This window comes from Salvia hispanica, chromosome 4 (genome assembly GCF_029641045.1).
Source record: "Salvia hispanica isolate PSC_SH4W2 chromosome 4, Shi_PSC_v1, whole genome shotgun sequence".
Taxonomy (NCBI): domain Eukaryota; kingdom Viridiplantae; phylum Streptophyta; class Magnoliopsida; order Lamiales; family Lamiaceae; genus Salvia; species Salvia hispanica.
Genome location: NC_142695.1, coordinates 52,644,902 through 52,667,080, shown reverse-complemented (window position 1 = coordinate 52,667,080; position 22,179 = coordinate 52,644,902). Strand labels below are relative to the sequence as shown.

At 35.9% G+C, this 22,179-nt stretch overlaps 4 protein-coding genes across 6 annotated transcripts; 2 read left to right on the top strand and 2 right to left on the bottom strand.

Moving 5' to 3' along the window:
• Positions 1-1,263: 1,263 nt before the first annotated feature.
• POP1 (ribonuclease Ps) lies at positions 1,264-7,297 on the bottom strand. 2 transcript variants are annotated; one of them, XM_048089393.2, is made up of 13 exons: positions 7,130-7,297; positions 5,818-6,330; positions 5,473-5,569; positions 5,167-5,274; positions 4,864-5,088; positions 4,450-4,565; positions 3,890-4,366; positions 3,396-3,504; positions 2,704-3,293; positions 2,443-2,607; positions 2,039-2,301; positions 1,852-1,933; positions 1,264-1,648 (listed from the first exon to the last, which is right to left on the bottom strand). In XM_048089393.2, the coding sequence occupies exons 2-11, from the start codon at positions 6,255-6,257 to the stop codon at positions 2,103-2,105; spliced, it is 2,526 nt and encodes an 841-aa protein (XP_047945350.2). In that variant the 5' UTR covers positions 6,258-6,330; positions 7,130-7,297; the 3' UTR covers positions 1,264-1,648; positions 1,852-1,933; positions 2,039-2,102. The 2 variants fall into 2 exon arrangements, with proteins under 2 accessions (XP_047945350.2, XP_088925882.1); XM_089069756.1 differs by lacking the exons at positions 1,264-1,648; positions 1,852-1,933 and having other exon boundaries at positions 2,165-2,607; positions 7,144-7,291.
• A 572-nt stretch (positions 7,298-7,869) lies between these two features.
• On the top strand, positions 7,870-12,312 carry LOC125194252 (phosphoinositide binding protein). Of its 2 annotated transcripts, none has more exons than XM_048092373.2 (3): positions 7,870-8,106; positions 8,384-8,552; positions 9,469-12,312. In XM_048092373.2, exons 1-3 carry the CDS (start codon positions 7,993-7,995, stop codon positions 12,159-12,161), a joined length of 2,976 nt encoding a protein of 991 aa, XP_047948330.1. In that variant the 5' UTR covers positions 7,870-7,992; the 3' UTR covers positions 12,162-12,312. The 2 variants fall into 2 exon arrangements, with proteins under 2 accessions (XP_047948330.1, XP_047948329.1); XM_048092372.2 differs by having other exon boundaries at positions 9,460-12,312.
• Positions 12,313-12,383: 71 nt separating this feature from the next.
• LOC125194254 (Calcium-binding EF-hand family protein) lies at positions 12,384-14,159 on the bottom strand. The gene is made up of 5 exons (XM_048092374.2): positions 14,006-14,159; positions 13,292-13,525; positions 13,018-13,220; positions 12,764-12,938; positions 12,384-12,653 (listed from the first exon to the last, which is right to left on the bottom strand). Exons 1-5 carry the CDS (start codon positions 14,019-14,021, stop codon positions 12,547-12,549), a joined length of 735 nt encoding a protein of 244 aa, XP_047948331.2. The 5' UTR covers positions 14,022-14,159; the 3' UTR covers positions 12,384-12,546.
• Positions 14,160-14,862: 703 nt separating this feature from the next.
• LOC125192730 (NADH dehydrogenase ubiquinone complex I, assembly factor-like protein (DUF185)) lies at positions 14,863-19,341 on the top strand. The gene is made up of 14 exons (XM_048090362.2): positions 14,863-15,044; positions 15,118-15,176; positions 15,263-15,374; positions 15,960-16,042; positions 16,246-16,311; positions 16,668-16,768; positions 17,281-17,399; positions 17,520-17,557; positions 17,677-17,765; positions 17,891-18,071; positions 18,157-18,273; positions 18,360-18,404; positions 18,691-18,819; positions 18,932-19,341. The coding sequence occupies exons 1-14, from the start codon at positions 14,987-14,989 to the stop codon at positions 19,064-19,066; spliced, it is 1,332 nt and encodes a 443-aa protein (XP_047946319.2). The 5' UTR covers positions 14,863-14,986; the 3' UTR covers positions 19,067-19,341.
• Positions 19,342-22,179: the final 2,838 nt, after the last annotated feature.

Below are 22,179 nucleotides of genomic sequence, written 5' to 3'. Positions count from 1 at the left end.
CTTTTTTTTAACACAGTTTCTTGATGAAAAACATAGAAGAATAAATTACTTAGAAGTGATCATAGTGATCATGATCATGTCTAAAATTAGTACTCTATATTTTTCATTTGCAAGTTTTCCACTTTAGGCATAGAAACAAATTTTGGTTTTTCAACCTTATATATAATACACCTACCTATTTGTTAGAGTTTTTAGAAACCTCCATTGCAGTCGATTTTATTAATTTATTTACATTAAATCGACTATTACAATAGTGTTAGCACGAAAATGCACACTGTGGCGCACGGATGGTTTCTGGCCATTCAATATTACGCATAGTGCGCATCTAGTGGTGAACCTAATTTACACATCTGTAACAAAAAAAAAATATTAGTGTTATGACAATACATTATTATTATGGAAGATAGTAGTTAAATATTTGGATTTGACTATGCGGAAAAGATACTGTTGTGCTCATATGCATAAAGTCAACTTATTAGTGTGATTAAACTTATATGAAAGCACATAATACTACTTTTTTCTAAATTATGTTTCTTATCTTTGATGCTGACCCATTGCAGAACCAAAGCCTCTTTTATTCGTTTTAGGGTCCCATACTTTTTCATCATCAAAGGAATAAAATTATTGTATGACTTAAAACATAAATTGAATCATATACAAAAAGAAGAATATGTGGGGAAGAAATAAAAAGTCAAGATAAAATACTTCTTGTCATTATCATCCCGAAATCATGCTTTTGTCAAATGAATATTTTTTGGGCCTCTCGAGTTTTTAATTATAATAAATATTTCCCCATCCAAAAAAAAAATGATTCATTTTGGCATTTAAAGTACCTGATTACTTATTTTTTAAAAAAATTTTTAGTAAATGAACCGCACATAGTTACTCAGTCAAACAATTTCTTAAATCTGCATCGTGACAAAATAGGTCTTTAAATCGTGAACAGGAAATACAAATTAAGCATTTACATGATGGTATTAAACATTTATTAGTGTATATGTAAGTGAGTCATTTATGTGCATAGGAAGAAATCTAACTTGTTCAACCGTATTATAGAATATATTAGTAATTATACTACATAATACTAGTCATATAAGTGCAGTTAGGAGATAACTGCTTAAATATACTAAATACACTTCTTCCCTCACAAGTTAGGTTCTATTCTTAACAACATAATCCAAGTCTTACCAGTTCTGTATTGGACAAAGCATTTTAATAGATATGTTATCGTCATAAACTGATGTTTGAGATAAAATCAGCTGCTGTGGCAAAAATCTAGATAGTATTTGTTGACTTATGCAATTAATCATAAATAAACACGGTTGCTGCTGTAACATGTCGCCTATATTTTTCCTAATTAATTCTAAATTACAATCCTTACACAAAAAGTTACACGAATTCCATCCAATATTATACATTGCCAAGCCTAATAACATAATTTAGAAATAAAAAATATAATGAATAAAATCAACTACAGTTATATCACCTCTTATGAGATGCAAACACAGCTCATCTCGGGCGTTGGTGGCCCCAAAGACGAAGAACGACTGGAGTCTGGAAAAACCCTTAACGAAGCTCGAAAATCCAGCAAGAATGGGGAACAAGTTGAATATTGTGCGGAGAAACAATTAAACTGATCCTTGATTGCCTGTAAAATTTGGAAAATAAAATCTCATGATGTTGCAATTTTTCTGGCAGTAGACAATGAAATACTACTACTATATTAATCATAACACATAAAATAAATAGTGCCATCTTACAACAATGTAAATCTCCAGTTACGTTCTCGTGTATCCTGACTAACTTATCATAACAAAGCATGATGTATACATATTTGCGTAGAAAGTTCACCTTGAATGTAGATAACATCCTCCTAATCCACAGACGAGCATTGAAAGGTTCATTCCATTTACCGAAGCTTCCTACAGACTAACTGTGAAACGTAATTAAATGGACACCGTCAGTCTCTTCCTAAAATAAACTAACCAACCGTAAGAATGCAGCAAAATATTATCAGATGGCAGTACTTGATCCGTACCTAAAAGTGTTTTCACAAACCATGTAACTCGGACAGTGAGACGTGTGTAATTGTAGACAATAGGTCACATGAAATTGGTGTCTCGTTCCTGTTGCTCAAGAACAACGGTAGCACACGCAAGTCTATAGGCTGTGGATCTCATATTTCTAACCAGAACATAGATCTCCTTCCTTCTCCGCCTTACAGGTACATCTCTCCATTGTTCCTGCCGAAGCCTGGAAAGTACGCTCGCTTCGCAAAGAGCCCCTGCTGTGGCCTTCTTGCTGCATACTCAAGAGAGAGGAAAAGACACTCAGTCATAAGAAAATTGAAGGAATTTCGTGAAGAAACACCCTATAAAACATGACATTTTATACTCCTACAATCAGAGCATGGCTTTCAATCAGAACATGTTGCAAACTTGCCTTCCTCGAACAAAACCAGTAGTAACAAAGCCAATGGGCAATCTATGGGATGAGAGAGCTTGATCCTCAGGTATCTGAAGTTCCCATTTACCAGAAGGTGACTGCATGAAGTATGACATAACTGAAGATTGAGTTATTTGAAGTGGTTCGTCGTTTGTTTCTGAGCTGCATCATTTCAAAACAATTGCATAGATTAAACATAATGGATTAATTACACTTAACTGATTGACAGACGACTCTATCATATAACTCAAGGAGTACCTAGCAGTCCATAAATGTATGTCAGTAGCAAGGGGTGCACAAACCACTGCTCCCTGTTCAAAAACGCCTTCCTTAAAAGCACGCAGAAGTACTCGAACAAAGCAAGGTGGTTTTCTGGACTTCATTTCAGACATAACAATGTCTTGTTTGAGAAAATCTTTGTTCCTCATGAATTTATGCAAGCAATTCTCAGCACCATCTATACTAGGGAATAACAAACGATTGCCACTGATATTATCTAGGAAATCATTCAGCATGCATGAAGTCCTTGCTACAATACCCTCAAACGGAGTAGCCTGACAATCAGAAACATTATCCTTTGATTTTTCAGAGCCAGAGTTTGTCTCCATGTCATCAATTTTTTCATCTTGAGTTCTACATATATCTGCTTGAATTTTTCTAGCTTCAGTCAATTTCTCCCCAAAATTGTAGACCACACAGTCCCATGGAGGTGGTATAGGAACTTCCAGTGGCCTCTTAGAAGGAGGAACAAGCATAGCTTTTTGGTTGACTGTGGCTGCCTCCATTTCCATAAAATCCGAATATGCGTTGCAGTCGGGAAAGTCCAAGGGGAAGTATGGCAATCCAATCTGCAGAAAGACAAACGACATCATCACATCATCACATAAATCTCTTTACTCTAATCATCATACAAAATCTCTTGGTGTAGAATCATCAAAAGTATAACTTACTTCACCCGCAACCCAGTGCTTCTCTCTTAAGCCTATAGCATGAGCACCATTCGATACAAAAGTATTCCAAAATGCTTTTACCCAACTTAGAGGTAGAATAAGAGAGCACCTGAAGAAATTTGTAAAAGCAAACACTTGCTTAGTTATAAGAATACCTGAATCATCTGCCGGAAAGATCTATTTGGAGAACATAAATAAACTAGGTTGGTTGAGCTTGCATATATAACCAACAAAAATGGCCAACTCTGATTATCATAGCAAATGTCAAAGTTGAAAACAGCTCTATCTATTGTTAGCAAACAGTTAGGAGTTGTCATAAATAGAATTGAAAGACTTTCATTAGAGCATGTGAACAGTGCAATGTGTTTTGCAGAAACTTATGAGGCCCATGAACATTTGAAATATCATAATTATTGATTAGACCAAACTTTATAGAAGAAAAAGTTGTATGGAAAACATGAAACACCACGAAAATCATCAATGAGAAGATATACCTTGTAACAGAATCTTCAAAAATCCCATTTTTCAAAAGCAAAACAGGACACGATCTGGTGTAATTTTTATCAATAGTTTTGTTTTGAGACCCAGAACCTTTTTGGCCGAGGCAAAAGAACTCCTTCCGCTGGTGATGCTCGCCAGCACATAAAACACTTTCTTCCACTGGAGGGTCTAGCTCTTTGCTAGCGTCCCATAAATCACCATACTCGTGTTCAAATTCAGCTTCATGGTTAGGCGCTGATGTTTGCTGTTTACTCTGGTGTTCATTACCTAATAAGCCAAGGTTCTTTCCATCAGGAACAGCCACACCCCCAGTCTTAGTCAGATTACGAGGGTCCTTCACAACCATGGAAAGAACTGCAGAAGAAGACATCTGATGTCCTTTCTCAAACATGGACGTATTTTCAGATTCCACAGCATCATCATGTTCATGAGCTGAACATTTCTTCACAGGCCAAGGGTTCTCCGAATTACTGAGAAGCCAAACAACAGAAAATCATCAGTTGGAATACATATCCATATAGATAGAGAACAATTATTACTCCGATGCACTCACAGCTTAACAGGTTGCAATGTCTTGTGCAGCAACTGAAATACCTTTGTACCTATCAATTCCACTTTTGCAAGCTGTCCTTCTCGAGAAACGCATTGAGCTGAACAAGTCCCATCTGTCTGGATAAAAAACTCATAATTTGCAAACGCATAAAAAATATGCTCAGAAATTAAGTAAGCTATAGTAGTAAATCAATGTGAACCACTGAATCCTTCCCCAGATACATGAATTTGATTTTTAGGTAGTCATGTGAAAGAGAGATACAAGCCCAGAACAAATTTAATAACAAAATAGCTGGATATATTTATAGAAATTTCAAATCTAAGCACACTACTCATGCATCCTATCAAGCCCACAACCCGAAAAAGAGAGCTGCATAAATGTCATGCACAAAATATTTGAAGTTACGTAACCTACATTCATTTCACATGCTGAACTCAAAGAATCATATGCTTCTTTAAAAGAGGCAGCATGTATCCACAACCAGAGTTGGCGGATAGAGGTGGTGTTATCAATAGTAGGACCTTCACAGGAAATTTCTCTGCGAAGCTCATCTATGTTGGTAGAAATCTGCTGCATAGGTCGCCACATGTAGGTCACAGGAGCAATAGTAGGCAAACTAGGTTTTCCAGAATCATGAAGCTGCATAACCATAATTATTAGAACACTACCAATAGGTTAATATCCAAATTCAGGAAACGTAGAGGATTGTTACTTCACCATAGCAGTTCCAAAGATATTGCCCACAAGAATATCATGCAAAGTTTCTTCACAACAAGCTGATGGAGAAGGCACTAGCACAGAACTTAGAACTGATATCAGCGTTTTCTGGAAACACACACAAGGAGGTTAGGTCATTCTAAATATACACACAAGCACACCAAAGTGGTCTACCATCACATATTTTGTTATCATCCAAAACATGCTGGTAAATCCACAAGCATAAGGTGGAAACGAATGAAGTGGAGGATACGAAAAAAGTGAATTAAGATATTCAGCAAATGTTCACAAATTAAAGATGCCTACCTGTGGACCCTCTAACTGGATTGCACCATAGTAACTCGCATCATGCACAAGCACTCCATTTTTTAATTTTTTCAACAGAGCCCTTGAACCTCTTCCTCTGCATCACATAATTTGAAGTAAAGTTATCGTGCTTGCAAAATGAAAGATTGATTTATTATTGACCATAATAGACATCGAAAGCATATTTACTAACTTTAATTGCTCATCTTTACAATCAAGAAAACAAACCTATAGATTACATAGTCATGTTCTGACTTGGCCAAAAAATTCATTTAAGGAAAGATGCTTTTCAGAAACAAATAAACAGCCACCTTTTTTACCACAAAAGTTTAAGAAGACAACTACCTCCCATGAAGGCCAAGGGGAATATAAAATCCCCAAAGTTTTTCCATTTTGAACCGCTTAGCATGCCATACGTGCGTTCTCAGTCTCTTGGTCCCATCCCCTGAAGTAACATAACCGGTTGGAAGGTTCTTCTTAAGTTCAATACTCCTCCGAACACGACGGGAAACTTTCTTTTCATCATTCCCCATAGAATCAATTTTGCCTGCATGTCCTAATCCATCTATACTTCTCTTCCTGAACTTCTTTCTTGCAACTCGATTATCATGTCCAGTAGTTCTCCTCCTCTTGTTCCTTTGTGATTTGAAATTGTTATCCATACGACCAGCAATAATAGAATGCAGTCCCTCAATCTCAGGAGCTCTAGACTCTGCAAATTTCCACACATGAAGTTCGTGCGGAGGTGCTGCTGGCACTCCAGCTTTATTGCTATTTATTACCATACCCACAGTGCTAAATAATTAAACAATTTGTGTACTGAGAGCTGCAGTCAGCTATCACAAGCAAGCTCTTCGTCTGTGAAACAAAAGAGATAAGGAAAATATTAAATTTGAAATGTAGATAATGCCTTGAGGTATCCAATTTTCTCAGAAACTAAAACGTAAATAGATGCACGATTCAACAAAACATATAGAACTACTACTTTTTAACACAAGTTCATTCTAACTATCACCGTGATAAGTATCACGACTTAGTATTCCAAACTGACCATAGAATTGACACCTTCGAAACAAGAGAATCTGGAAAACTTACATCAGCCATTGTCCATTTACATAGTACAAATTAAATCACATGACCAGTAAAAAGTAATACTACTAGCTTCCTTTTTTTCTGCATGTTGTAATAATGATTGCATAATACATATCCATATCTATAATCTATAATCTATAATCTATCTATCTATAATAGTAATACAAAGAGAGAGTTTTTGGACTATTTTCAGAAATACCACTGAGTTAAGTTTTGGAGGGAAACATCATAAATTCTTTAAAAAAGTTTGGTTATTGTATTTGAAGCATATTGCAAAAAATTATTTTAAAGCCAAAACATAGATATATCAAAAGTAGAGTTCGATATTTTCATTCATTGGTTAGACAATAGCTGTGGTGATTGTGAAGAAACACTGCAGAAACTATTGGACAAGATAACTGTCTACTGTATATAATGGAGAAATAATGGGTTTCCAAACAAATTTTTAAATCTCTATAAATACCTATAAAAACGAGTAGAAACTCAATCTAGAAGAGAAACAGAATCAATTCAAATTCAATCAAAAACAATAAGATCAAATACTTGAATTGAAGAATATCAATACCTGCTGAAACTCACCACAGCGAGGCCGGAGACGCAGAGCAGAAGGAGAGCCGTCGAGCGGCAATGCAACGAGGTATGGCGGTGATGCAGCGGTAAGGCAGGTTTCGCCGGAGAAGGATATGGAGGCGCCACTTTAATCAGTTTGGGTTTTTATATGTCTATACAATTCAATTTAGGAATGTAATTAGTTTGGTTTTTAAATTGTTCATTTACATGTTTGGGCTTTTAACTAGTTTGGGCTTTAATATGGTGTTATAAATTTTAATTTGGATTTTAAATTTGTTGACTTTGTGCAAGTAGATATATTAATTTATTCAATGTTTTTATTGTTCTTTAGTAGTATTCCGATATTGAAATTATTTATCGTAAATAAATATAATTATTTGTATCTAATTTCAAGCTTTATAATTTTTAAATGTATTTATATTTAAATGATTAAATGATGTATATATAATAAGAATTGAGTTGATCTTGATTTTTTCTTTGATATAAGATATTGTTGTTCAAGACTTTATTTTTTATTTCCGTATCAAAATGTTTTTCAAAAGCATAATGTTATTAATTTATTTATATTTCTAATGATTACACAAATTTCTTTAATGCATAATGTTATTAAATTTTGTATTCTGAATATATTTGGGGAGAAGGTTACTTAAAGTTAAATCTGATAATCTAAATTTTTCTCTTTGAAAAGGACACAAACTGAGACACGACGTCGTATGAGTATGCTTCAGACTCTTGACTATTGACAAAGACCCCTCATTCTTCACCTCGTTTGATTCAATTCAATCCTATTGATTTCGATCACTGCATCAGCTCAATTTAAAAACTAAAGCAGGTTGAAATCAACAAGAGAAAGAAAAGATGTTGGAGAAAATTGGGCTGCCGCCGAAGCCATCACTGAGGGGGAATGCTTGGGTGGTCGACGCCTCAAATTGCCAGGGATGTTCCTCACAGTTCACTTTCATCAATCGCAAGGTCCGTCAATTTGCCTACCTCTTTCTCCACTGATCAATCCATTTGATTTCAGATCTTGATTTTAGTGCTTCATTGATGAAAACCCCTTTCGTCAAATTTATTGGTTCTTGAGTTCGGTCATGATTTTGATAAGTGAAATTTTCCTGTTTCGATTCATACCCTTTACACTTAATTGCGTATTTTTTGATGGGTTTCGTTTAAGTTGTGATCTTTTTGCCGTTGATCGCGATGAATTTGAATTGAATATTTTGATGTCTTGGGCTGGATGGATTTCCAGCACCATTGCCGCAGGTGTGGAGGCATATTTTGCGGCAGCTGTACCCAGCAAAGGATGGTATTGCGTGGTCAAGGCGACTCACCGGTCCGTATCTGTGAACCGTGCAAAAAGCTAGAAGAGGCTGCACGGTTTGAATTGAGATATGGACATAAAAATAAATCTTCTAGAGGTATTCAAAGATATCTCTATTTTGTTCATTCTCTTCTTTTATTTTCATGTAGAAGTGGTTCATCCTCGTATTAAGTTTTATGCTGATTTATTTTGCAATAACCCCCATTGTTTTCTTTAGTAAACTTGCTCTAGTTTTGAAAGCTTAACATTGCTCTCTGGCTAACCTGCTAGCTTTTCTGTCTCCCGTTATTTATTTACAAGTGGTTCATGCTCATATTACATGTTCTGATAACCTCCATTGTTGCCTTTTGTAGACTTGCTCTAGTTTGAAAAGGTTAACGTTGCTCTCTGGCTAGCCTGTCAGCTTTTACGTCTTATGTTATTTATTTTACAGGCGATTCTTCCTCATATTAAGTGTTTTGTTAACTTGTTTTGCTATGACTGTCATTGTTGTCTTGTGTAAACTTACTCTAGTTTTGAAAGCTTAACATAATACTAACATTCTCTCTGGATAACTTGTTAGCTTTTACGGTTTCCTGTTATGCTATGTTAACTAGTATACTATAAAAGTAGGTCACATTTGGCAATATTTGATTAATTTGTGATGAACTACTTAAATCCCTTTTTTGAGTTATATGTTCATGCTGCTGGATTAGATTTCTATAATGCTTCAAACTTGGATAAGTGCAGTACAGAGAACCATATTCGATTTTTTGATTGAATACATATGAACTGCCTTGTGTCACTGCACAGAGAACAATTTGTTTCAGAAGGGTCACAGCTTCCTGTCTCTAAATTACCTTTTAAACATTCAATTCTACATCATATGAAAATATTTTCGTTATGATATTGAACCATTTGGTATGAAAATCTATTTTTTGGCGCTGCACGTTAGCATGCTTGCTGTTGCTATATTATCTGTGGCAGATGAAAGAGGAATGTGGTTATCTGAAATTCTGAATTAGCTATTGCAGGTGGTTCGAAGCATGCTTCAAAGAAAGATGAAGAGATTTTGAATCAGATTCTCAGTAACGAGAATGGGCATTCCTCTTCACAAAGAGGCAGCGCATCATGTTCAAATATTTCCGAAGTAGCTAGTCAGGTTGAAGGTACAGATGTAGTTAGAAATCTCTCTCTCGATAAGTCTACTTTCACGTTGACAGAGTCAGGATCTGTCACCCCAGAAGATTTACGCCAGCAAGCTCTACTTGAAAAACAGAAGCACAGAACTTTGAAAGCTGAAGGAAAACCCGAAGAAGCATTAAAAGCTTTTAAAAAAGGGAAAGAGCTTGAAAGGCAAGCTACAGCATTGGAGTTAGCTTTGAGAAAAAGTAGTAAAAAGGCTTTTTCGTCAAGCAACATAGATGATATTCAACAGAACAAAGATGAAGCTAAAACCTCTGGTCTGAAAAACAAAATCCCGTCTCAAAAGAGTAAAGGAACAGACGATGTTTCTGCCGAACTCAAGGAACTGGGATGGTCGGATCTAGATCTCAACGATGCAGAAAAAAAGCCAGCAACCATGTCTGTGGAGGGTGAGCTGTTTTCGCTTCTCAAGGAAGTCTCTCAGAAACCTAATAAAGAGAAGAAAACTGTCAGTGCTGATAAATCTAAGGTTGTTGCTCATAAGAAAAGGGCTCTGGAACTTAAACGAGCTGGGAATGTTGTTGAGGCCAAGGAAGAACTTAAGAGAGCTAAAATTCTTGAGAGGAAAATAGAGGAAGAGGAGCTTCTGGGTGGGTCTGATGATTCTGATGATGAACTTTCATCACTAATACGCAGTATGGATGCTGACGAGCGTGCTGATTTTTCGGGGACATATAAATCTAACATGAATTTGGATTTCAATCAGTTGATTGGAATGGCTGATGATATTGCTGTGGATGGTAATTTCGACATAACAGATGAAGACATGAATGATCCGGAGATGTCTTCTGCCTTGATATCGTTAGGTTGGGAAGACGACGAGTCTGCAGATTTTGATGACCATGGCAACGAGGTTGCATTTTCCAAGAAGGATTCATTAATAACGGAGATTCAGTCTTTAAAGAGAGAAGCTCTAAATCAGAAAAAAGCAGGCAACACAACAGATGCATTGGCACTTCTTAGAAAAGCTAAACTACTTGAAAAGGAGCTCGAAAATTCCGAAGATTTGATCAATCAGGGTTCTGCTATACCTCAAAAAGGTGTAATATTGGAATCTGTGGAAGAATCTTCATTTTCCAGCAGGGCGAGTGTGAATGACGCTGGCCCTAAGTCGGCTCCAAAGAGTAAACTAATGATTCAGAAAGAGCTTATTGCCCTGAAAAAGAAGGCTCTAGCACTCAAACGGGAAGGTAGATCGGATGAGTCGGATGAAGAATTGAAAAAGGCGAAGGTTCTTGAGGAGCAGCTTGAAGCTATGAAAGAAGCTCCCACTGCAAGACAGCCAAGTATTGGCAACAAGCAGAGTTACAGCATAGATGAGACTACGGATAATGGAGATGAAGAAGTGACGGATCAAGATTTGCACGATCCTTCGTATCTGTCACTTTTGAAGAACTTGGGCTGGGAAGATGAGGATAATGCAGATATAGCATCAACTTTAAAAGAACATAACCAGTCCCAGAAGCATATAGGTGGGCCCTCTATCACCCAATCTACCACTGATTTTGGAGCGAAGATGCCTAAGAAAAGTAAGAGTGAAATTCAAAGGGAATTGTTAACGTTGAAAAGAAAAGCTCTTGCGCTGAGACGCCAGGGAGAGGTCGAGGAGGAGGAGGAAGTGCTGAACAAGGCCAGATTGCTGGAGGCACAGTTGAAAGAATTTGAAGAACCAATCAAAATAGACGATTCTCCCCCCAAAAACAAGGGAATCGCATCTGTTCATGAAGATTCAGAAAAGCAAGCTAAAGTTGAGATTAGACTAGAGAAACCAGATGGAATACCGCAGGAGATTGAGAAGCCACAAGAATTGCATGCTTCTCAATCAACTGTTTCTCAACCATATTCGAGTTCCCTCCAACAAGAGATCCTTGCGCACAAGAGGAAGGCGGTTGCCTTCAAGAGAGATGGGAAATTAGCAGAAGCTAAGGAGGAGCTTCGGCAGGCAAAGCTCTTGGAGAAGGGCGTGGAGGAAACACCTCAGACTACGACAACCAAATCCAGTGACAGTTCAGCATCCAACGTCTCGTCTGTGGACAAGGAGGCCAGTCCCAGTTCAGTTTCTAAACCGTTGTCAAGCCGTGAAAAGTTCAAACTGCAGCAGAAATCGCTTGGCCACAAGCGTCAAGCGCTCAAGCTGAGAAGGGAAGGTAAAACAGCAGAAGCTGATGCCGAGTTTGAACTGGCAAAAGCGATAGAATCGCAGCTGCAGGTGTCGGACGCTCATGATTCCGCTGGGCCAGCAGATGATGTAAGCATCGAGGATTTTCTCGATCCTCAGCTCCTGTCTGCATTGCAGTCAATCGGGTTAAATGATGGACAATCCAAATCCAAGGCTATAGAACGACCAGAGCCGGCCAAGATCGAGGCGGATGCTGATACAGAGAGAGCTCAGCTGGTGGAACAGATCAAGGCCGAGAAAGTGAAGGCGGTGAAGTTAAAACGCTCTGGCAAGCAAGCTGAGGCCTTGGATGCCCTACGACGTGCTAAGCTTCATGAGAAGAAATTACAGTCTCTAACTTGAAGAAGAATGATGCTTTCAGCCTTTTAGCATGATTGGAAATGTGCCATGTATTTTTGAAGCCATAATCTTATGGAATCTTCATCGGTTGTATTCAGTGTATTATAAATTCAATCTTGAGGATATATATAATTTTTGGGGTTGATTTTTAAAATTTCTAGTTTTATTTTTAATTATTTATTTAGTTGGCTTTGCTGGTTGGGGGAGTGAAACATTACAGCAAGAGATCCAAAATCAATCAAGGAAGACTGTAGGGACATAATATCATACAAACAAATGAACATACAAATATTTATATGAATCAGCATGTACACTTTGTAGCAGTTATCAGATCTACATGACTCTTAACCTTGTTGCAAGCAGGTCTCCTGCTTCAGTCATATAGAAGCTACTCTTCACGATCTTCATCGTCACACTCAAACCCGACCCAACTGATAAACGAGAACAGGAATTCCTTGAAGCTAACCTTCCCGTTCTTATCCCAGTCCATTTCTTCTGCATAAGCAACAATGCCACTGTTAAAAGCCGAGCACACCTCTAGCTAGTAATAAACCATGAACTACGCAAAATATTGAAATTATCGAAGAAAATGGAGGGTTCATAACTAAAACGGTTGTGTGTGATGTGTGAAGGAGATTTCTCCTTGGGAGAAGCCTCGTTTAGTGCCTTGACGACATCCTTCTTCTTCAGCTTCCCAACACCGTTCTTGTCAAGAAATAAGAACACCTCAATTATCGCATTCAAGGTTGTTTCAATTTGAGGTGAACACATCTTCAGTTTCTGCAGCAAGTTCATATAACGGAGAATCATAACCTGATAACAAATCCCGTGTCAGCTAAGAAGAAGACAATGCTTATACCATGTTAGGTGAAGCCGGAGCATCCATGAGGAGATAAATGAGAAATACAACAACTATAAACTCCTTCAATTGTATCCCTTCCTTGTCGTCTATGTCACAGTAAGCGACAAGATCACCAATTTCCTCATCACTAATGCTGAACTCGAACGCGTGCAAGCATTTCTTCAGCTCTTCATTGTCAATAGTACCATTCACGTCTTCATCTGTGGTAAAGGCAATAAAAGACTCATCATCAAGAACACGAGTACGATCTCAATAGGAGTTGAGAACTCACCATACTGCTCGAATATGTTCCTGATCTCTTTCAGCCCCTCTCTGAACTGAGGGAATTTCATGATTATGCTGTCGAATGATTTGAAATTGTTATTCCTCGAAGGGTTCCTCTTCATCTCCACCATTTTCCTCTCAAGGGTCGCGTCTAGTCTCTTATAGTTGTTTGGCAACGTAGAACAGCAGAGTATGTCTTGCAACTTGCCGTATAACGACTTAAAGGGTGATTGATATGCACCTTACACGATACAAAGACTTGTGTCAACAACAACAACGTTGCATCACAAATAAAAAGCTTCTTCAGTTGATCATCAAAACAAGGTTCAAATAACTTTCATCTTTGAATTTGCTAAGGGCATTCCTTTTAATTTCTTGACATGTTAGTTAAAACTGTTGATATTCATACTTAAAAATGAAATCTTTATTTTATAAATAGTCATGTCTACACAGATAATTTATGACCACTTCTCAACCAATTTTACAATATGTGATTAGCTAAAGGGTTCAAATGAATACCAAGAAACATTGTTTGCTAATCTACTTATAGCAATTCAAATAATACCAATTCACACAAAAATCTGTGAATAATTTCACTAGAAAGAGGCAAAATATTCTTGCATCCTTGAGCTTCAAATAACAGAAATTAAATATCACTGAATTTCCCATATGATGAAAAGATAAAAACCAAAAATGAAAAAAAAAATGCATAGGGCTTTACCTTGTGGATCTTTCATGGCTTTGAGAGTAAAAATACCTGAGAAAGTATACACAAAAGTAGAGAGCAAATGGCATAAGCAGATATTTTATATGTAAGCAGAAAAGAATGTTAAAGAATGGAATTGGGTATAAGAAAAGTAAAGTAGAAATGTGGAGTTTGTCTATGGAATAATGGTTTTCGAATTAGAATATCTGAAATTCTCTTCTTTTTCTTTTCCATTTTTTTTTCTCAAGTGGAAATGTAATCATGGTTTTATTGAATTCCACTTTGTTCATCTCCAGCACACATGAACAACTTTCAAAATTCTGTTTTATGGGGCCATTGATGTTATGATTTTCATTTATACTCCAAAAACCATGCCATCCTATAACTTTGTTTTTATAATTCTCTCTTTTTTATTTAAAAGAATCCATTTTTTTTTATATTTTCACTCAAAATGACATATTTCTAAAATGGTGAACACTACTATCTATTTGTTATCTTTTCACTTAATACTACGTTATAGGGGAGCCGTATAAAATCTCATGCTAAAAATGCTTCGTTTTGAATGGGATAGATAAAATATAAAATATGTATTTGGGAAGACAATGGAACAATATAAAGGGAGGTTAGTCAGACCCCTATCGCTATCGTTAAATGCGCTGATAGCTGAGACAAAGAATTACTACTCTGCCCGTCGGCATGAGGATTGGGTAACAAAAAATAAAAATTAGTGAAAAAATAAATTAGTTAGTATTTTTCTTTTTTGGATTTAAATGAAAAGAAAATTGGTTTTTATCATTGGACTGACAAATTAAAATTAGCAAATCCAACTGTTGAAAAATCGTTCAGCAACTACAGATAAACCTCATGAAGTCGCGTTTCTTCAACGCCTCTCTCTTCCGCAAAACCCCTCGAAGACTGCAGAAAATGCTGAGTAGAGTGTAGACGAACAAGGGGATGATACAAGTCAAGCATTGAAAAGACTCAAAGAGTGCAGAAATGGCAGCTCGCATTGCCTCCTCCAGATCCCTCTCCTCATTCCTTTTCTCTCCCAGAGGTGTGTGTGTGCGCGTGTTGTCATGTGGAATTCAATTTTGTGTGAATTCACTAAACAGTTTTCGTTTTTGCAGTAAATCCATTTTCCCCGGCCTACTTCTCCACAAACTTCGTTGGTGAATCCCCAGTTCTCGTAATCTCTCCTCTTTGTCTCAGCTAAAGAATTGATTTTGGAATTTTGGGCTCTCATTTTGTTCAACGTTTTTTTGAATGTTGAAGGTTAGGGATTTTATTCGTGCGGCTTTGTATGATCCAGAACATGGATATTTTTCTCAAAGGTCGGACTCAGTTGGAGTGCTTGATCGAAGCATTAAGTTCAATCAGCTCGACGGTTAGCTGACATGTTTGTGGATATTTAATTTTTGTTAGATTTTTTTGAGATATAAATCATGTTATTACTTCTTGGCTTAGGGTGTTGCGAGGTTGAGCTAAGGAAGGTTGTGATTGTGTTTTGAATCGAGAGTGTTTCTGATATATTATCTGCCAGCTTGATTAACCTTTCCAATGGATGATTTTGTCAAGAATATTTTACTCATGTGAAAAAGGGGTGCTTGTTGATTTCGAAGCAAAACTAACATTTAGAAGCTCACGATTACCAAGATTGTGGGCTGTTGTATACCCTGGTGGCTTGATAGTTCTTTATGTATATTTGTAGCAAGAAAGGATATCCATTTCAGTGTGCTAAATTCACATGTCGACATTCTTCGTTATTGAGCTGAGGGTTGCTACTCAGTAGTTACCCCTCTCTCATAGTTTAGTGTAATACAAAATTTCAGTATGACATAGATCACATTATGGGCCTTGGGAACTATTAAATGGATTTTCAAGCATTTGGTCTTACAACTCTCTTGCTTGGATGCCTTGGAGTTATTTTTATGTATGTGCTCTAACTGTTCAAAGTGCAACAAATTTGAAGGCCGGAAAGCTTATACAAAGCACGTGGATGCTATCTACAAGCAGAACGATATATCTTGGTTTACCCCGGTGGAGCTTTTTAAGGTAAAGTTCGATGATTGAGATGCAAAAGTATCACCTTATTTCAAACTTCTTGTTTGATAGTGAAGTAGGGGGCTAATGTGAAGAATAACCTATCTGAACATACGGCATTATTTCTGCATGTTATACATTTTTGAAAAATAATACTGGCTTTTGTTTCTCACTATTTTCATTGCTTATTATGTTAATATCTGTTCTTTTTGAAGCCTTGGTATGCCCATGGAATAGCTGAAGCAATTCTCCGGACTGCTAACCTATCTGTTCCACTAAAAGTAAGTGCATCATTTTTTGAGTAGATAGACAAACATGTGAATATCTTGTACTCCTATCATGATTCATATGCAGATTCACTCTGGTTTTAGATCATATTAAACTAGGAATAGACAATGGCAATACAATTAGTACTTTAACCATCTGTCCGAAATTCCAAGGCTGTGGTATAGTTAGAGTCCTGGTTGGCATGCTTATTGCTGTAAAATAAAAAGTTTAGATTCGTATGGCAATATCTGGCTTAATTTTGTCTTCTGCAAAAGTTGTAAGTTCTGGAAAATCTGATTGATCATATTTTGTCCATGCTCACCTCATCCCTCTTCCTATAAACATTTTTATTTGTTACATTGTATTTCAGATATATGAGATCGGAGGGGGATCAGGAACCTGTGCGAGGGGTGTAATGGATTACATAAAAGTGAATGCACCTTCAAGAATTTATGATAGTATGCAATATATGTATGTAATGTCCTGATACATGCTGTTGAGAAGATTTTTGGCTCGTCTGTTTTACTGGTGCCTCTATTTCCTTAGCATGCTTGGCTAATAATATACCACAACCACCCCTAGGTTAATACATGAAGTATACAATGTATTCGGCAGGGGCGGAGCTAGGATTTCACTTGAAGAGGGGCAAAAATATATTATGTAGAAAAATTTTATGTATTTGAGAGGGGCATTTAGTGTATTTTGTTAATATAATTGAGAATTTATATATAAAAATACAATAGTGTTGAAGGCATGAGGGGGGGCATTTGACCCAGCTCCATACATGCTGGCTCCGCCCCTGGTATTCGGTTATCCAGTACCGATTAAACTTAGAACTAGATGGAATACTGATATGAATTTTTGAAGATTTTGAAGTAGGGTTGATATTTCCCAAATAAGGCATTATAATAGAATTTTATTTTGGGATGTTATACTTTTGAGATATTTGTAGATAATAATTGTAATAATGTGATATGTTTCAGTTCAGTGGAAATTAGTTCTTCGCTGGCCAAAAAGCAGCTGGAAACTGTCGGAGAAGTTAGTAGCCACGCGAAAAAGTTCAGGGTAGAATGTCGTGATGCTGCTGATCCAAGTGGATGGGGTATGCCTGCTTTATTGATGCCGCCTTTGTTAAGTTGTTGTTTCATCTATACATGAATTATGAAGAACAAAAAATGTTTGGGAACCAGGGCTTAGTCTGAACTTATGTCTGTTGTAACAGGTTCTGAGCAACAACCATGTTGGGTGATAATGCTGGAGGTATGTAAACTTAGGATCGAGAATTGACTGGTTAGATAACACAAGTTTGGATATTCTTATTATTGACATGAAAAATCTATAACCAGCATATGGGTCGTTTGTCTGATAAACTTTTGCAGGTGCTTGATAATCTTCCACATGATCTAATCTATTCTAAGGATCAAGTCTCACCTTGGATGGAAGTTTGGGTTGAAAAAAGACATGACAAGTAATTCTGATTTACCTTTTACTTGGAATGGATGTTCTTTGCTTTGCTCGTTTTGCGTGTTATATACTGCATTTATATCAAAGTAATTTACTATTTTCTGTTTGTCTTCATGTGTTCGTCAATAGGCCCGAACTCTCTGAGCTGTATAAGCCTTTGGAAGATTCACTTATTGAAAGTTGCATGGAAATCCTGGATTTGGCAAAAGACGGTAAACCTCATGGAAGCAGGATGGGTTCAATCGCTCAAAGTTTTTTGGCTAAAGTGTTCCCGAGGCCTCGAAGAAGCTGGCTACCAACCGGTTGTTTAGTAAGATCTTTTAATAATATTTCCAATTCTTACAGTTGTTCTGGATTCACATATTTATGCAATTATACTACACTGAAATATACAGAAACTCCTACAAGTTCTACATGGCGCCTTACCAAAGATGTCCTTAATCGCGTCCGATTTCACTTACCTTCCTGATGTAACAATACCAGGCGAACGCGCCCCTCTCGTTGCCAGCAAGGTTCAGTACTCTTAATTATATTAGTAATGTTTCATTAAATTCCCTTCAATGAAGTTTATTTGTGGTTCTATCCTATTTGTTTGCAGAAAGATGGCACTAACTCAGATCATAACAGTTACCTGGATGCCAAGGTTTGTTTCCTTTGTTGCTGTCACCTTTATGAAACAGAGTGTTTATTAGATGTGTCGTTCATCAATAGTTTTCCATGTCTAACAACCGTACCATACATCAATTATCCTTACTCAAGAAATGCCTTTCTGTCGTTCACCCATGAGAGTTGAAGGTTAATTAAGATTTCTTATGGTTACGATTCTTGAGATGAGTTGGAAGAAGAACTGAAACAACAACATACTAAAATAACTGTTTACTTATATGCACCCTTCACAACCGTAATGCGATCGATGTCTTCCTTTACAGGGTGACGCCGATATATTTTTTCCAACGGACTTTTGCCTTCTAGAAGATATTGATCACTATTGCTCTGGATGGTTAAAGCCAACCGAAGCTAAACCATTGAAGATAGGAAAGAAGAGGCGAACCCTTATGGTAAATTCGACTTCACAAAATTATAGTATGTGGAAATGACACATTTTTGTTGCTGAATACGTTGTGTTCTAACTACTATCTTCGTCTCCCTGTATTTGCTACTCCACTGTAGCTTGATACATCATCTTTTATGGAAGAATTTGGCATTCCTTCCAAGACGAGAACCAAAGATGGATACAATCCGATGCTGGATGATTTCAAGAACACCAAGTTCTACCTGAGCGTTCCAACACATAACACCAAGTAGACTGATGGGATCCTCTTCCATTTGTTTTGTTGAAACCACAGGTGAGTTTGGAGAAAACATTTGCTACCAATAAATTTTTAGAAACAGAAATGAAAAAAAATTGTGCTGTATTCTGGCAAAATTTTGCAGATCACAAAATGTTGAAGCATTAGTAATTGCTTGAGCTGCTTTAGATTGACAAGAATATATTCTTTTCCCACATTCAAAGAATGATATAGGCGGCTATTATATTGGTACAAGATTTTCATGAATGGTTATTTGCTTGTTTGTGATGATCTTAGAATAGATATTAGTATTATTATTATTATTTGTTGTTTTGTTTGGTCAATTTAACTCGAAACTCGTGGGTTGGTCTGAATAGCCCAACAATTTTACAGACTCTAAACCAAATAGCCCGTGGTTCAAAATTAACCGAAGTGGTTGACCCAGAATGAAATAATTCTCGTTGTTTCAATTTGAGTTACTTTATTTCAATTTAAAATCATGGTGGTTGACCCAAAATGAGATAAATTAGTTTTGTTATTCTATAGCAATAAAAAGAAATGATATGGAAAATTGATAAATTTTCTTACGATTTCTAACTTGATTCAAAGTTATTATACTACAAAGGCTACAATATTTCCCTAAACTGTTATATACTATTTAATAAGTATAGATATCTATCTATACAATACATGAAAAAGGAGTTTTGGGGGTATTTAAGAAAATTTTATTTTTAAAATAGATATTATTGATTTGATACACGTAGGCAACCCCACCCCATTTACTGAACACTTCCCCACTCTTCCATAACCGCTTCTTCCCATACCCTCATTTTCATCATTACTTTCATCTCTGTCTCTTCATTTGCGTGGAAACAAAGTTGAGTTGGAACAATTTGGAGAAAACCAAAAATCAAGTTAGAGTGAGAATTGAGTGATGATGGAGAGTGAAGCACTTCTGCACCGCGCTCGTGGCGGATGGATCACCTTCCCTTTCATCACAGTTTCTTTTTCATGTCTCTTTTAATTCTTAAACCATTTTTACAAGTATTGAATTAATGTTTAATTTTGTTGTGGTGAAACAGCAACAATGGGTTGTTTGACATTCTCATCGGGATTATATGCCAACCTTTTTACATTCCTGAGAGATGAGTTCCATTTTGAAGACATTGATGCTGCTAAAATCACCAACTATGTCAATGGAAGCATCACTTTCATCCCTATCTTCGCTGCAATCATTGTTGATTCATTTGCTGGCTGCTTTTCCTACTTACCTTATAGAAGAACTCAGGCATACCATTTTTGTTCTTACAATAGAAGGAAAGCTTGACACCATCACGCCATAGAATCATTTCACACCATGTTCAATGAGCTCGAGGCTTCCTCAATTTCTTTGGTTGTCGGTCCATTACTATGTTTCTTTTTTAGATCGATGTTACCACCATTTTCTTTATTTTTGTTTTTAATAATTATAATTTTTTTTAATAGTAATGATTAGATTTTTAGCCCATCTATGTTACTTTATAGTTGATCCTATATTGTTATCTTCATACTCCATGATTTAATGTTTAAACATTATATTATATGATTTGTTTCAAATTTATTATGCTTTCAATGTTGATTTGCATAGATTTTTTTATTTTCATATAATTGAAATTGTTACTTTGTTCATTTTTAATATTGATTCTAATTTTTTCAATTAATTTAAAATTGAAAATTAGCGTTTAAAAATATACTATTAATCTGTTCATAGCACATGCGTGATACTAGTTTAATTTAAAATTTCAATATTTTCCTAAAGTGTTACATATTTATGACAATAGGCTACCAAAGTATACAAAATACTCCTCCGTCCCATTAAATATGCAACATTTGGGAATCGGCATAAGTTTTTATGTAGTGTTGTTTTGTGGTTTAATGTAGAGAGAGTAAAGTAAGAGGGATGAAAAAGTAGAGATATAGATGTTTTCATTTGAGGAAACGTTTCATTTTTAATAGGACAAACTAAAAAGGAAAATGTTTCATTTTTAATGGGACATAGGGAATATATAGTTTTTCTACCTCAAAATGATGTAGAATGTCAAGTTACTAAATAGTACTCCCTCCTTTGCAAGGATGATGACCCATTCCTTAGGCAAATTAGATTTATTGCACTTTAATTTTGTGTGTTAAATAGAGAGATTAAAGTAAAAAAGAGATAAAGGTGGTTCTAATTTTAGTAATAGTCGAATTAAAAAAGAAAGTGGGTTGAATGGAGTATACATTTTTTCTACCTCGAAATATGTAATTTTTCAATCTTCATGATGCTAGTGTGTATTAAATTCGAAATCAGGCATTTCTTCATTTGTCATTTCTAATAAAGATTGTCTATTGATGATTCCTCATTTTCTCTACATGGTAATTGGAACCCGTAACCCATTCATTGAAAAAAAGCTTTCTTATTATTAATTCAATTGCATTTTATTACTAGTATATTAAGTTGAAATCTGAGCAATTTTTAAAGGTTATATCAAGATTTTCATGAGTGAACAAGAGATTTTGCTTTTCTTTTGGTTATTTGCCTGTTTATATTTCCATTAATTGGAATATATCACTACTAGCTGGTTTAGATGCATATATATATATATATATATATATATATATATATATATATATATATATATATATATATCAAAGATTATACTGATCTCATTATATCCAAATTTTATTAATTACTAGTATAAGATATGTGTTACTATGTTTTAGAGATTTTTTACCTCTGTTCATTTATACGTTTTGCGCTTGAATTGTTGAGTCAATATTCAATATGGTTTAGTTCCATTTTTAATGACCATATTTTAGCATAGTATTTTATTTTTGTAACGCACATTTTGTGGACAGTGCATTAATATTGTGCAATCTCATATAAATGTTTACAAATTTGCTCAAAATTGAAATCAATCAGCAGAACTTAGGAAGGAAATCAAAAGAAATTAACCATGCATGAAATGAAATAAAATATGATCATGAAAACGTTAACTGAAAAAGAAAAAAAAAGAAGGAATGGGTGAAATGAACAAGATTCTGAAACTTATTCACTGTTTAGTGACTTCATAAATCCTAGTAACATATATACAGCATACTCAACTGAGA

Bases quoted from the DNA above. Each gene is read 5' to 3' on its own strand.
- LOC125194254 (XM_048092374.2), bottom strand. The intron at 13,221-13,291 runs GTGAGTTCTCAA...CCTTTACCACAG, and splicing joins GAACATATTCGAGCAGTATG to ATGAAGACGTGAATGGTACT. The intron at 12,939-13,017 runs GTATAAGCATTG...AACTTGCTGCAG, and splicing joins CTCCGGCTTCACCTAACATG to AAACTGAAGATGTGTTCACC.
- LOC125192730 (XM_048090362.2), top strand. From the start codon at position 14,987: ATGGCAGCTCGCATTGCCTCCTCCAGATCCCTCTCCTCATTCCTTTTC. The intron at 17,400-17,519 runs GTATGCCTGCTT...CTGTTGTAACAG, and splicing joins TGCTGATCCAAGTGGATGGG to GTTCTGAGCAACAACCATGT. The intron at 17,766-17,890 runs GTAATTCTGATT...GTTCGTCAATAG, and splicing joins GTTGAAAAAAGACATGACAA to GCCCGAACTCTCTGAGCTGT.
- POP1 (XM_048089393.2), bottom strand. From the start codon at position 6,257: ATGGTAATAAATAGCAATAAAGCTGGAGTGCCAGCAGCACCTCCGCAC. The intron at 5,570-5,817 runs GTAGTTGTCTTC...TATGTGATGCAG, and splicing joins CCCCTTGGCCTTCATGGGAG to AGGAAGAGGTTCAAGGGCTC. The intron at 2,608-2,703 runs GTACTCCTTGAG...GAAATGATGCAG, and splicing joins ATACATTTATGGACTGCTAG to CTCAGAAACAAACGACGAAC.
- LOC125194252 (XM_048092372.2), top strand. From the start codon at position 7,993: ATGTTGGAGAAAATTGGGCTGCCGCCGAAGCCATCACTGAGGGGGAAT. The intron at 8,107-8,383 runs GTCCGTCAATTT...ATGGATTTCCAG, and splicing joins TCACTTTCATCAATCGCAAG to CACCATTGCCGCAGGTGTGG. The intron at 8,553-9,459 runs GTATTCAAAGAT...ATTCTGAATTAG, and splicing joins TAAAAATAAATCTTCTAGAG to CTATTGCAGGTGGTTCGAAG.